At 39.5% G+C, this 14,142-nt stretch overlaps 2 protein-coding genes across 6 annotated transcripts in view; one reads left to right on the top strand and one right to left on the bottom strand.

Moving 5' to 3' along the window:
• LOC118321860 (AP-1 complex subunit sigma-2) overlaps positions 1 to 9,783 on the bottom strand; it is a 14,209-nt gene extending 4,426 nt beyond the window's left edge. For 2 of the 5 annotated variants that reach the window (XM_035653399.1, XM_035653400.1), the window contains exons 1-4: positions 9,681 to 9,783; positions 8,793 to 8,971; positions 6,517 to 6,625; positions 6,270 to 6,407 (exon numbers count right to left, since the gene is read on the bottom strand). In XM_035653399.1, coding sequence (XP_035509292.1) covers positions 6,270 to 6,407; positions 6,517 to 6,625; positions 8,793 to 8,971 — 426 coding nt within the window. In that variant the 5' untranslated portion in view covers positions 9,681 to 9,783. The other 3 variants (XM_035653397.1, XM_035653398.1, XM_035653396.1) reach the window with 3 other exon arrangements.
• Positions 9,784 to 11,408: 1,625 nt separating this feature from the next.
• LOC118322333 (retinoschisin-like) overlaps positions 11,409 to 14,142 on the top strand; it is a 3,555-nt gene continuing 821 nt past the window's right edge. The window contains exons 1-5 of the mRNA XM_035653988.1: positions 11,409 to 11,463; positions 11,879 to 11,904; positions 11,989 to 12,199; positions 13,002 to 13,143; positions 13,226 to 13,421. Of these exons, the coding sequence (XP_035509881.1) occupies positions 11,409 to 11,463; positions 11,879 to 11,904; positions 11,989 to 12,199; positions 13,002 to 13,143; positions 13,226 to 13,421 (630 nt within the window). The remainder of the gene's footprint in view (positions 11,464 to 11,878; positions 11,905 to 11,988; positions 12,200 to 13,001; positions 13,144 to 13,225; positions 13,422 to 14,142) is intronic.

Raw genomic sequence — 14,142 nt, 5'->3', positions numbered from 1 at the left:
GAGTTAGATGAGAAGATAGATACTATTCTCATGTCTGTATGAGAAATATGACACTGATGACAGGAGTCTCTTGCTTAGCTTAGCATACATACTGGAAACAGCTAGCCTGGCTCCATCCAAAGATTTAAAAAAATCAACCTACTGGCACATCTAAAGCTCACTAATCAACGTGTTATATCTTGTTTGTTAATTCTATAAATAAACAAAAATACAACAGCAACAATTTGTGGTTTTACGAGGAGTTATGTGCTAGAACAACACAGAGACTCCAGCAAGTCACCAGCCAGGCCGAGAAACAGTTTCATCATGTATCACCCAGTGAAACCACAAATCACACATGAGAGCGGTATCAATCTTCTCATCTATTCCCTAAAATGTTGGAAAATGTTGCAGGATAGTTTGATGGGGTATTTCACGTTTCCTACTCAGTCAAACAAACTCATAGGGGTTTCTATGTCTCTGTTTAGATTGAAGGTAAACTTAACAGCTTCATTTAGCTCATATTCTGAATGTCTTTGGGGAAACACACCTACAAGTCTGTCTTACTTAAGTAATGGTGTGTACTGTGTCATTTTCACTTCTTATTTAATTTATCTGTGGACACACAAAGTGTCGCCTATCCAAACTACAGATATGTATTCTTATAAAGCATCTGGGGGAGACAGTGAAATGAAACGTTACACGTAAGTAGAAAACAAAGACAAACAGACGAAGACCGACTTCAATACAAACGTGTATTGTTGGCTGTGGAGAGACTAACTAGTGACATGAGACCAGGAACACGGTCTTAACCAGCAGGAACTGAGCTACAGACAGACTGATATACAGTAACAAGAGTGAGACTAGTTCTGACTAGAAGGGTCTAGTGGTATGGATGGCCCAAGTCCACAGACAGAGTAATCACCTCAGCAGGCCTAATTCTGGAAAAGACCAGAGGACTCAGAGACCATATTTGGGGCCATCACACCTGCGAGGCAAACATTTTTATAAAGACAAAAATAAACAAAACAAACCATTGGTCAACTTGGATCAAGTTAAAATCTCTCAGTAACCTACAGCATGTACAGTGTGTGCTCGGGGAGCAGGAGCTTAACTGTCCACAATGCCCTCTTCACTGGGACGTCTCTGCTCAATTTATCTCTGATGTCTCACATGCAGAGGTGAGCTGAGCAGGAAGTCTTCCGAGGCATCATTATTCTAAAAGAAGATCTGCTTGCTGGCACCAAAGTAATGGCCCGCTCCGGAGAAATGTTTCATTAAAGGCTTATTAAAATAACTTCAACCAAATCCCCTGTGGTATGTTCTCCATGTAATTACTGCACTGTGCACTTACTAATGCCTTCAAGCCAGAGGCACACATTCCAAAGGTGCCCCCAACTCAACCCACGCTTTATTTCTACTAACTTATATGTACATAATGTTTAGAAGTTTTAAAGATTGACAATAACTTAAAATCAGGGCATACCTGTCAGTCCATCCATTAAACAAACCATCTGATACCCCAGAAATATGTATTCTGATCACTTGAACATGTGACATTTTTTAAAGTTGTAATAATTAGCCTGATTACTAACTTACACTGACAATGACTTTAATTACTAAATAGTTTCTCCCTTTGTGTCATTATTTAATTAGATCTGATTGCTCTCCTGATTATAAATGACGATGATGAGGAGGCATCACAATAATATCTAATCAGTAATAAGCTATTTTCTTTGCTTGTATGCTGTTCTTATATTCTGGCTGGTGATTATCTTTATGTTTTATTTCTGTCAACAAATCCATGAAAACACCAAAGCCAACAGTGAACTGATCTAACTAACCAGTACTTTGTGTGTAGACAAATCCTTTATTATTATTATTTATAATATATTATAAAACACTATAAACACTTCAGTGAGCAAGCCACGCTGTTGTTCCTTCATTACCATTAACATGGGCACTGTACTCTGTACTTTATTTTCCCACATTACACCATCCTGCTGCGGGAAATACTTGCTAGTGCACTAAATGAGTATTAATCCGCAACTGAAAATAGTCCCCAACAAATGCACTACTTACTCTTGTTTGAGTAATGTGTGCACAAAACTACAGTTCCCAGCTTTTATGAAATTAATGAGCCTTTAAAAAAAAATGAAACTATATGTTTGAGACCAGTTTTACAGATTTATCTCTTCAGGAGGAACAGATGAACTTGAGGCTTTGTGTAACAGACAGGCAAAGGAAGTCAGAGAGCACTGAGAGACAGATTAACTGTCCGTTGCTGCTTTTGGTATTTTCATGGGCTTTGTTGAGAATACGAAAAATGTAGAACACCATTCTTATCCTTTAATGTTTTAATATCAGAAGATGATGACAAAATTGTAAAAAAATAAACGTAAAAAACCTGTGGAATGAATATTATTAAACGTAAAATACTGGTTTGACATGTTATTGTTCAGAAATCCTTTTCCAGCATTTCAAAACAACATACACAATGATTAATCTGAGCATTTTCATTCAGTGCTGTTAGTAAAAACAATAGGCTAGTCTTCACACAGGCAGCATAGCTCTTTCACTTATCCATGAAAATAGTTACTATTTAAAGGAAATGTATGTTTAAATTTAAGTGAATTTCCAATTAAGAGTCACTTTAAAAAAATTAAAGTTGCCTCCATGAAGAAGAAAATTCAGATAAATTAATTAAATTTAACAGCTACAATAATGTAAAACTAGTTTAGAGTAACTAATTGACCAAAGTGTTGGATTATACCGCCTGTTAGTGAAACTGAGTATTCAGAAACATTCAGGTTTGAGTTCATGCCCGTTATGACCCTTCACGTTGTGTCATGTATTTTCACTCAGAGTTATGAGACAGTCATACTGACAGAAGTACATGCAGGTAGAAGTCCACAGCACGCAGAACTGGAAACCCATGCTGACTGACTGACTGCACCAGTCTAGTAGTTACCAATTGCCTGGACGGAGGCATGGATGGACTCTAGACCCATTACAAGATCTCCTCATTTGGCAAACTTCCCCAGTCTTCACTCTGGCTCTACAAATACAGAATTGAGCCAATCAGAGACCTCTCTCTCTCTCTCTCCCTCTCTCTCCCTCCCTCTCAGGGTAAATGTGGATTGGCACACTTGAGGTTTTGACCCCATTCCTTCCAAAGTGAGAATATCAACTAAATGGTTTAAAATGGCTACTCCCTTCATAACTGCATACTCTTACAAGGAAAAGGCCTACATTAAGAACTTACCATAAGCCTTTTAGGATCACAGTACAGTATGTTCTCTACAGTGCAGCTGCCTGATGGTCCTGCTGTAAATCAACCAACAGCTTCACAGTTTGTCCTCAGAGATTACAGACTTGGCTGGGCAGCAGCTGCCTCACAGCTAATGGTTATGGGTCACATTTGGACTTCCTAATGCTCCCTGACATCATTTCATCACTTGCTTTAGGCCACATTGTATTCTCAGTTTGATAACATGAGTCAGTTGAGTTTGTAAAGTCTGATGCACTCATGTTTCACCATGATATATGTCTTCCCATCCATATGTACTGCACATGGAACAATATTAAAAAGATGAGGACTCACGCAAGTCAAATTGGTGAGGTTTATTGCCAACAGCTTTTTTGAAGGTTGAATTCATCTTTAAATGTATGTTTTAAACCCCAATTGAACTGCCGATATTGGCTTATCTCAATATATCTGTATCAGTGGATGTAGAAAATGTGCAAAATGCTAAATTTCTTTAGTTTTAGTTGTATTTTTATGGTTTATTAGGTTATTTTTTAGGTTTATTCTGCAGCATGTGTTACCTTTACTCATATTTGGTTATTTTTAAACTGCAAAATATCCTGCCATGTATATTTAACACAAATAACCAAATTTGAGGAACTTTTGCCAAAAAATGCTGCATTGTATGTAAAAAACACAGTTGGCCCTCAAAATCCAGTATTGGTGGTTCTCTACAGTTCACGTCTTCTTTCTCCATTGGATGTTAATGGTTTGTCAGCAGTGGCCTGATTTTTTTCCCCAGAACTCATTAGCAGTGGCCTTTGGCTCACTAACTGACTAAATGTTGAGCAAACAAATCCAGCAATCGCACCTGCCTGCTGACACTGATTAGGTCGATACTAGACCACTGTGTGCTGCCAAACACTATTTACTATATATTTTTTGATACTTTTACATGTTTTAAGCTATAGAAATTAAAAACTATTAATTCACTTAAATAACTGCTGTAACATATTCAAGACTCACTCACTCACATATTTGGTTTATATAACATTAATGGACTGAAGTGACAGAGAGCCCTGAAACACAGCTGTGGTGTTGTGACCAGTGTTTGTTGGTGTACTGTTGAGTATGCTTTTGGTCAGGATCGTAATTGCAGCGACACTGTGTTTTTCTGCTGTAATTATGCTCCCGCTATATGAAATGCTAATTTAGGCCAGAAGTGTTTGTGTGGTCTCAGCAGTACAGACAGTGAAGCTTTTTTTGTGGGCTGCAATCTGATCTCCCCCCACTTCAACTATCACCCATCAAATCTGAGAAGACTGTGAAGAATGTGTGTGTGAAAGTGGAGAATGAAATCATTTGAAACGTTTTAGTGACACTGAAGGGGTGAAAAACATTTTTAAATGTGATAAGTAATGTGAGTAATAATAGAACTTGAATCAGTGATATTCGTTTTAGTTTTAAGGATACATCATGTGACCAGCACATGTGGTTTGATTCTGAGCACAGAATTACATTTCAATGTCATTTCTGCCACCAAAATATGGGGTCTTTATTTAATGACTCACTGGAAAATGCTGAAAATGAAGTATACATATTCTCTATTAATACAGACTTTACTCAAGTACATATATTCCTGATGAAGAGTTATTGGTTAGTGCCTGGGATTACAGATATATCAGGGTTAAAGAAAAAACACACCAGCAACTTCAATATTTATTGAAGTGTTTTCCTGACACTTAAATGTTGCTGTTGCTGGTATGTTATTTCTGCTGGCTTTAGCGTTGTATTGGTAAATCTACAGTACATCTAAGGCTACTGATCTAACACTACAGCGAGGGTTGTTTGGGTTTTTACAAACTGTACCTGCAAACAGACGCATCTGAAAGTCTATATTCTGAAAATCACAATAGTAAAGAATACACAAGCAAAGAGAGAGAAAAAATGTCAGCTGAAATCAAGAAAACAAAACAGAAGACAATAAAGCTCTGTGAAGCCAGTGAAAGAAAAATCACAAGCAATAAAACATTTACTACAGTAATACAGTATAGTCATGCAGCCAATAAATAAAATTAAAGGGCAGATAAAGTAACTCAGTTATAGCTGTTGTGATTAAAGTCGTTGGGTTCATTTTGGAGAAATAAGGTCCATCTTTTTTTGTTCTGACTTAACCCGAGTATCATTTTTAAGAATTACGTAGTGAATGACTAGAAAATACTAAACAGGAACACAGTTATGAACCTCTGTCAAAGCAGGTGTCACTTTTTGATGGAAAATCTAATTTAAGTGAAATTGAAGTACTACAATTTTTTTAGCTACTCTGTTTTTACTTTTATGTGATATACACACATTTTTACAAAATCAATCCATGTTTTTTTCTGCAATAGCCACTCAATGCATTTACATTCAGTAATTACGTTTCTATATAGTAGTTTTCAGTTAGTGGCGGAGTACGCCACTCCTGTGCTAGATTCAGTTTACCTTGACATGCAAGAGGGATTCACAATGGTTCAGCACCCCGAGTTACTTTTTATCTCACTGATACTTTACTGTTCCCTCTCCTACAGGTGTATCAGAGCCATATGAAGTTACTGCTAATGCTAACCCAACATTTCCTGCTGCTAGTTCACATTAAAAGCATTCAACTGGCAAAACAAGGGGCGGCTTTTATTTTGAAGCAGTCACAGGAATCACAAAGTATCTGTCACTGTGGTTAACACTGAATGCAGTTGTTCATCAAAGCTCTTCTTATCAGTCGATTCATTTTAAATATTAGTGGAAATATCGCAAAAAGGTGCAGTGGAAACAGACTTATCAAAACAAAATAATGTAACTGTACTAGCTGTTACCACCAGTAAACAAGGATGTCACCAAACCAGCAACGACTGAAATCTTAAGGATTATACATTTAATCTGAATCTTTGATCTGAAAAAATCACAAATGTCAACAGTTACAATGGAGAGTGAGGACAGATTACTAATGAAGTAGGAGTAGTATGAAATCATTATGTTTGCACATTAATTTCATTAAGCGCCTTACCTCCTGTAGCAGGTCAGCCTGCTCAATGGCCTTCAACACGTTCTTTTTGGACGTCTCCTGAGCTTCCCCACCCAGAAGGAACTCATCCAGAATGAAGTAAGCCTTCTCAAAGTTGAAAATAATGTCCAGCTCACAAACCTGTTGTTTAGAAATGAAAGAACACCAATTATGAAAGAATACTACTTTGAGTCCAGGTTCAACAGGTGGCATAGATACAACACATATAAAAGAATAAGCAGAAACGTACACTGCCAAAGTATTTGTCCAGCAGCTCCACATATCTGTGGATGATCTCCAGTGTGATGAGCTCGTTGTCCTGATCCTCTATGGCACAGCAGAAGTACAGACTGGCATATCTGCAACACAATGACGAGCCAGCATCACAACAGCATTTTAAAAAGAGTCTTTCATTGTGAAAACTGCAACATCAACCTGACAAAGTAATCAGAAGAAGAGCTGACTTTATGCGTTTTTATCACTTAGACAGGATCTCCAAGTGATACATACTGTCTCCCAGCTCACTGCAATAGTGCTGAGAGAGCCCTTCTCTGTTATTATTATAGATCCCTCATTTACTGTGTACAGGGTACTCATTTAAACGCCAGAAGCCGGATGCAGAAGGCTGTACGAGTTAAGCCTCATTCTGCCATAGTTCTTTATCCCTGATAATCCCTGAGGCACTCTTTAAGCATGTGATGATTGGCTAATAAAGGAGCTGGTCAGTTGATCCCTGGCAACCAGCGAGGCAGGAGGGCACACTGGACTAGGCTGTAGACTTCGACAGGAACTTGTTGGCATTATCAATTCCTGTTATTTGATCAACTGTTTTCTCTGTATTCTTGGCTGCAGTGCGTGCAAGTGAATGCAAGGCACAGCCATGCTCAAGAAACACAAAGGGTTCAGTTCAGTTCAACACAGAGAAGTGATGCAGCACTTTTACTGTAGTGGACTCATACAGGAAGAGGAAGTTAAGAGGTCAAACCTTTTAGTGCAAATGGTTACCTCTTTGTAGAGAAAGTTACCAATTTAATTTACCGCTCAGTGTTGCATTTGGCAGCCTGGCAAAGTTAAATCCTGTGTTATACATGGATTTATTAAAATTTATTGTATGTGTTTTATTGTCTGCTTTACGTGAGGCACGGAGCTACATTACTTGGAGTCACATTTTCAATATCAAAGTGATGTTACTTGGCAAAAATGTCCACCAGCAACGGATTCAGCCTTATCTGTAATCCCAGATTGATTCAGACACAGGGTCAGAGGGATACAGAACACATTCTGATCATTTGTATCGCTAAAACCCGTCTTCATTTGGACTGGCTGTATGTTCTCAAAATTCAAAATTTGCTGCTTTCCTTTGTCATAGTTGATAGTAAACGTATAGTAAGATATATTTGGATTTCTGACTGATCAGTATTTTCTGACATATCATAGACAAATTGATTTATCAATAAATGCAGGTTCACTGATAATGAAAATAATTGTGAGTTGCAGCCCTAGACATAAAGACAGGCTGTATGTTGAAACTCTTACTATAACCGTGTGCTACATTTCAACACACAGGCTGTATGTTGAAATATAATCTCATCTTTCCAGAGGCCATTTCAGCCTTTAACAGTCTCAAACAACAGCCAGTTATTGTCTTTGTTGTATTAAGATCTATTTCCAGTGGGCGCTCTAAGGCTCCGTTGGCTGCAGGGCAGACCTTGTACCCACAAATCTGACCTGACACCTTATCATTTTAATTCCTTCTCACTACAGTTAAATTGATTTCCAAGTGCCTGTGGTCCTTCACATTTCCTTAAAATCATAACAGCTTCTCATATCGAATCATGTTCTCAAATCAATTACTTGGACCTCTTTCCATTCACCTTCAGCAAAGATATTGTTCACTTTTGGCTCAGACTTATTACATCTACACTCAGTCAGCTGTACCCTCTCTCTTGACATGTGAGTAGGTGGGACACTCTCTTTAATCAGACAGGCTGAAGAGCGGAGAGCTACTCAGACCTGAGGAGAAAAATATATACAAGATATTCTGACTACTGCAGCACAGCTAGATCCAGCACTTATTTAATGACACTTTTATAGATTAATAGGATGCAATATGAGTTGTAGGCAAAAACAGACAAATAAAAACTATTAATAATTACGAAAAATGGCAGAGTAAATCCTTTAAACTATTTAAATTCAAGAGGTAAACAAACATCTGTGTTAGGGACTAGTCAGCACCTCGAGTGTTGTGTTTGTCTGTCCCTGTTAGGTCAGACGGGTTCACCGATACTCTGCCTGCCCGTCCGTTGGCACAGCAACAGGATATAATGAGGCAAAACATGCACGCTCCTTTTTTGTTGTAGTCTGAGTGCAGTCATCTCATTGATAACACTTTCTCCTGATTCTTCAACTGAACTGCGTCCATGAATGATTGCTCTATGAATTGCCCAGGGAAGTGTGAACAATTATATTCTGTGAGAGTTCAACTGGAAATCATTTTGTTCATAAACAAGTCCCGTCCCTACCCACCTTTTATACACAATCTTGAGGTCTCTCCACTCCAGAAAGCTGCACATTTTGGGCTTTCGAGCCAGGACCGTCTGCACCAACTCTCTGGTGATCTTCTTTTTCTCCTTATCAGACAAAGGCACGTACCACTTCTGAAGCCGGAGCTTGCCTTGTCGACTGAACAGAAGCATGAACTGCATCTGAAATGAAGAGATGAGAGAAAACACGAGGAGCTGTGAAACACAATGACAGACGAGAGGAAGGAGTGGGTGGTTCAAGACATCCGCAGACAAAAGGCACTCAGAGGAACACATCTTATCACTTTTTATGTGAAACTGGATGTAGATATCAAGAGTCAGACAGCTTCTGACAACTTGAGCTAAACTGAAGAAGTTAGTTAGTGTAAGACAGGAGGTGCTCAAGAAATGAACACGATACAAGACAATTTAATCAGGTCAATCTCGTGAAATCAATAAAATCCCCCAAATATAACGTTAGTTAAGTTAGTTGTTAAGCTATTTGTGTTGGTTATGGTATGTAACGTTATGTATTGTATGGTGTTAAAGATAAAGATTTCATGCTCAAATCCAGCCTGTTTGACAGAGACAACACTTCCAATGTTTATAATTCCAGACACATTGAGGCAATAACATGAGCCTGTCATTTCTACCCAAAGTATAGACCAGTTGTGTTCAGTTATAACAGATATATTCAAGACTAAATCACCATCTCTCCACCGCTGTCAACACAGCCCAACGGAAGTACCGTTAACACCGTTATTCAGCCGTTAGCGTTAGCCCGTTCAGACACCGACTAGCCTGTTTCAAATACGACATGTGGCCCAGCGTGTGTGTGTGTGTGTACATTTTAATACAACAGGAGAAATAACACACGCTCAAAACTACTCACCTTGAATAACAACACTCTACAGTATCCTCCTCAGAAGAAATGAACCACCCAACGCCACCCTGAAACACACACGGCCAGTTGGCATCAGGCTTTCTGATTGGCCAGTGGAGCGCCAATAACGTTGTTCATTGGCCAACATAGTTTCCATAGTCCCCGCCTATCGAACGCTTTAACTCAATGTGGCGGATGTGATTGGCTGGTAAATATGTCAATCACACTACATGCAGCCGGTTAGTTCCGCCCATTAAAGCATCATCATCATCAGCAGCTGAATGTTTAAATATAGGAGGAATAACGGGGAGTGGATAACTTTAACACAGCTGGAAGTAAGTGTAGGACTCTAGGTGGCAAATAGTGTTACAAATAATACAGGCACATATGTTCTGAAAGTGGGCAACACACACTCATAACAAAGGGCAGTTCTTACCATGCATACAGCATTTGGAGCCCTGGCACCCTCTTGAACTCAGGCACACGAATAACATCAGCAGGGTTTTACAGTGGACACTGGGTCACTGACTTACTACCCACTCACTCACAAATCAGCAGTTTACAGCAGTGGTTCCCAACCTTTTTCCTTAAGGGAACCCCTTTTCTATAATCCATTGAACTGACGACCCCTGACTAAGATGGATATTTCATATTATATTCAAAACAAACCCAAATAGTGAACTTGTTTAAAAGTGATGCTTGGTCATTGTTCTATTAGACAATTTACTTAATTTACTTTACATTTACATTTCTTTACAGACATGAATGAAATGCTGAGATATAGGCCTGCTGTGTGTATTTTTAGGATTGATGTCACTTTAATGTCTGCACAGTAAATATGAAGCTACAGTCAACAGCTGGTTACCTTAGCTCAGCATAAAGAGTAGAAACAGGAGGAAACAGCTAGCCTGGCTTTTGCCAAAGTTCTGAAATATTTTTGAAACTCACTAATTTCCATGTTATAACTAATTTGTTAAAATGTTATGCATTATGCCGGACTATTTCTTGGCGGGGACTTCCTGAAGCCCCTATTGGGTGCCTGGCAACTGCTCCCTAGAAATACCTGTGCACATAACCTCAATAAAAAGCAATGTGTCATGTTTACACTTTGGTTATGCTCTGTTATGTTAAACTAAACTAAGCTAAGCTAAGCTAAGCTAAGCTAAGCTTCTCCTGGTTCCAGCTTAATATTTAGCAGACAATATTCTCGTCTATCTGTTCAGATATCTTCATTTGGTGGCGTTTCCAAGCAAATATTGATATATGTAATTGTTTGTGATTTAATGAGCATATATTTCTGCCACCCCTTAAAGTCTCCAAGCCACCTTCTGGCCACCCCATGAATATTTCTCTAGATCCACTCCTGTGCGTGATGTTTTAAAATATTAAAATATTAACACTGGATCACCTGCGATTGCTGTAAATTGAATTGAGTATTCGCCTAGACAATGTCTAACATGTGACCTATGTATTGAAACACATGAGCAGGTGGTAATGTTGACAGCTGATGGCATTTAAGTCCTAAAAGAAACGCCGCTGCCATAAAGAATGATTCTCATTCTTGATTTATGAAGTGATGATATGAACCACAGGTGCAGTACAATAAGACGAGCCTAAGGGAGGTGTCTAAGGACCAGTATTAGATAAGGCCATCACAGGCCTGTGGATTACAGTAATCCTATCCACTAGTGTTGGGTATCACACACACGTTGCATTCCAGCACAACTGAAGAGGAAGATGGAGGTCACTGCTCGATGTGCTGCTGTGCTGCTCCTCTTGTTTCTGTCTCAGGGTAAGTCACTGTGCACCTGCATGAGGGATATGATTCAATCGTAATGCCCTCTGTCTGCCTTAAAAATCAGGAATATTCTCAATGTTCTGCCTTCTTTATTGTATCTTTTGAACCATGCTAGGAAAAGTGCCACACAGAAATGTTACTGCATTAAAATGTGGAGTTGACCATGTTTCATTATTTAGAGGTGTATTCATTTATTTTTTCTTCAATATTATGTGTTGTTATATTGTTATATTCTCAATTCTGGTCACATACATACAAACCATGCAGTTGTTAATCACATGGAAGTACCTACAAACAATTCACAGATTAATTTTTAATGATCCTCTTTCTTCTGTAAAATTTGGTTTTAGCTTTCCCGTTTAATTTTCCATCTGCCTCTACATTTCATGCACCTGTTGATGTGGTACAGCCCTGATCACTGTTCACTCCCAGGAGGTAAGAGCCCACTAACAAACCACTTATAAAAAAAGTCTGAAATGTGATTTTAACTCTGGATTAACTCCTTCTCGTGTCCTTCAGGAGGAAGAGGCTGCCCAGGAGGGGGCGGTTGCCCAGGACGAGGAGCTTCAGGAGGAGGACCAGGAGGAGGTGATAGAGACATGGACGCGGAACATAAAAGCTTGCACCTGTGACTGTGAATCTGCTGATTCACCCACACGTATCCCCACTGTCATCCCACCGACGTCACTGCTGCCACCACCTCAGGGTCACTCACAGAACTGCATGCCAGGTGAGGTCACATGACCTGGGTTGACTTTTAGCCCCCTGTGTGTATGTCAGATGTCTGTAATTTATTAGTACCTTTTTTTAAAAAATGATAAAAGGGATGCACATGATGTGAAGGACGATGACACAGTGGGGAACATCACACACGTGAAGATTAATGATGGGCAGTATGGCATTGTACCCCGTGGATTATTCCGGTGTCCTGTGCACTCAGAGAGCTCCAGCAGGTGTGATGGATCACACAGCTGATGGTAGCTGGCTGTGTCCTTCATGCACTCCACCTAATCTTGGCTCCGTCTCTGCCGTGGTGCACAATCACCTACTATGATCTTGACATTTTTCCACCACGTTCTTACTTACTAAGGGCTAGTAACAGTTTGGGTTAAAGAAATGAACAACTGTGAGGAAGAGGCCTGGAAGGGCAACGCTGTTAGGTAATCTCATTACCTGTGCAGGAATGTGATGAGCAGATTAGGGAGCCCGAAATAGGGCATGCCCTTCACCTAACAGCATGATACTGGGCAAAGCAGCACACATCAGATGATGTCCCGATCTTCTTCTTCCGCCTTATTAGGCACGCATTCGGAGTATCAGATCTTAGTGTAAGCTAGATCACCACGAGCAGGAAGGCTGGTCACAATACTTTATCAGTGAATAAAATCACGATGCCATTCAAGTGTTACTTGGACATTATACTGTCTGTTGTTGTTTTTCAACAATTAATGCAAATGTGACCAAATCAAGACTGAATCTCACCAGTTTCAGAGTTTCAGTTCCACAGTAAAGCGTATGTCTGTCCTCCTCAGAATGCCCTTATCACAGAGCCCTGGGCTTTGAATCTGGATCTGTGACATCAGACCAGATCAGTGCATCCAATCAGGACGAGTACACCGGCTGGTACTCCTCCTGGATGCCCAGCAAGGCTCGTCTTAACAACCAAGGCTTTGGGTACGTCATGAGAACCTAGTTCTTCTTAAATCTGTTAATGTGAATGTATCATAACAAAAGCTAATTTCCTTGTTTTTCTTAGGTGTGCATGGCTCTCCAAGTTCAACGACCAGTATCAGTGGATTCAGATTGACCTGGAGGAGGTGGGTGTGGTGTCTGGCATCCTTACCCAGGGCCGCTGCGATGCCGATGAGTGGATCACTAAGTACAGCGTCCAGTATCGCACTTTGGAAACCCTCAACTGGGTGTATTACAAAGACCAGACAGGAAACAACAGGGTAAGCATGTGAAATAGCAGTCAGTGTCTGGCTGTGGAGAGTGAACTTTGTGCCTCTTTGTGCAAGAAAACACAAGTAAATACGATTTTATTAATATGATGATAATAATAAGATGAACAATTGTCAAAAACAGTAAAAAGGACCATAAATGTGAAAGGTAGGAGTTTAGCAGCACAGTCATGACTGCTAATTCAGTTTGAATCTTTGAGTCTGTCATTGATGCTGCTACAATGTAAAACTTCCTAAAACAACCTTGAGGGTGTTGTTCACACTGCAGGCACAAATGGCCCAAATCTAAGATTTTTTTATATTTACCCCATTTAAATAAACCATAACCAATAAATAGCCTATTGCCGCTGACAGTCTTCTTCTGTTAATCATGCTTACTTTGGTCACGCTGACTCAGTGGTCCCAGCATGTGTGTGTGAAAATGAAAAAACTGTGAAAAAACTGATAAAATTGTGTTGCTGAAGGGCCGCTTTTGTTAAAGGTACCCTTCACACACGCTTGGAAGTTGGCGCCACAATGTGTGTCTGATATGATTTTTCTACAAAAAGTATAATTAACCCATTAAAATCCTTCAAAAGGCATCTACTCCTTCTACCTCATTAAAAATTACAGAATCTCTGAATATGCAAATGTTGTTCATTTCTAAAGTTTTCCTGCTGGACACAAGATGTCTCCTACTTCACTGTAAAGTCCATTCTCAGTGGATGTGCAC

This window comes from Morone saxatilis, unplaced genomic scaffold (genome assembly GCF_004916995.1).
Source record: "Morone saxatilis isolate NCDOM2014 unplaced genomic scaffold, NCSU_SB_2.0 Contig12, whole genome shotgun sequence".
Classification (NCBI taxonomy): domain Eukaryota; kingdom Metazoa; phylum Chordata; class Actinopteri; family Moronidae; genus Morone; species Morone saxatilis.
The sequence above is the reverse complement of the archived record's forward strand: the minus strand, read 5'-3'. Positions and strand labels throughout refer to the sequence as shown.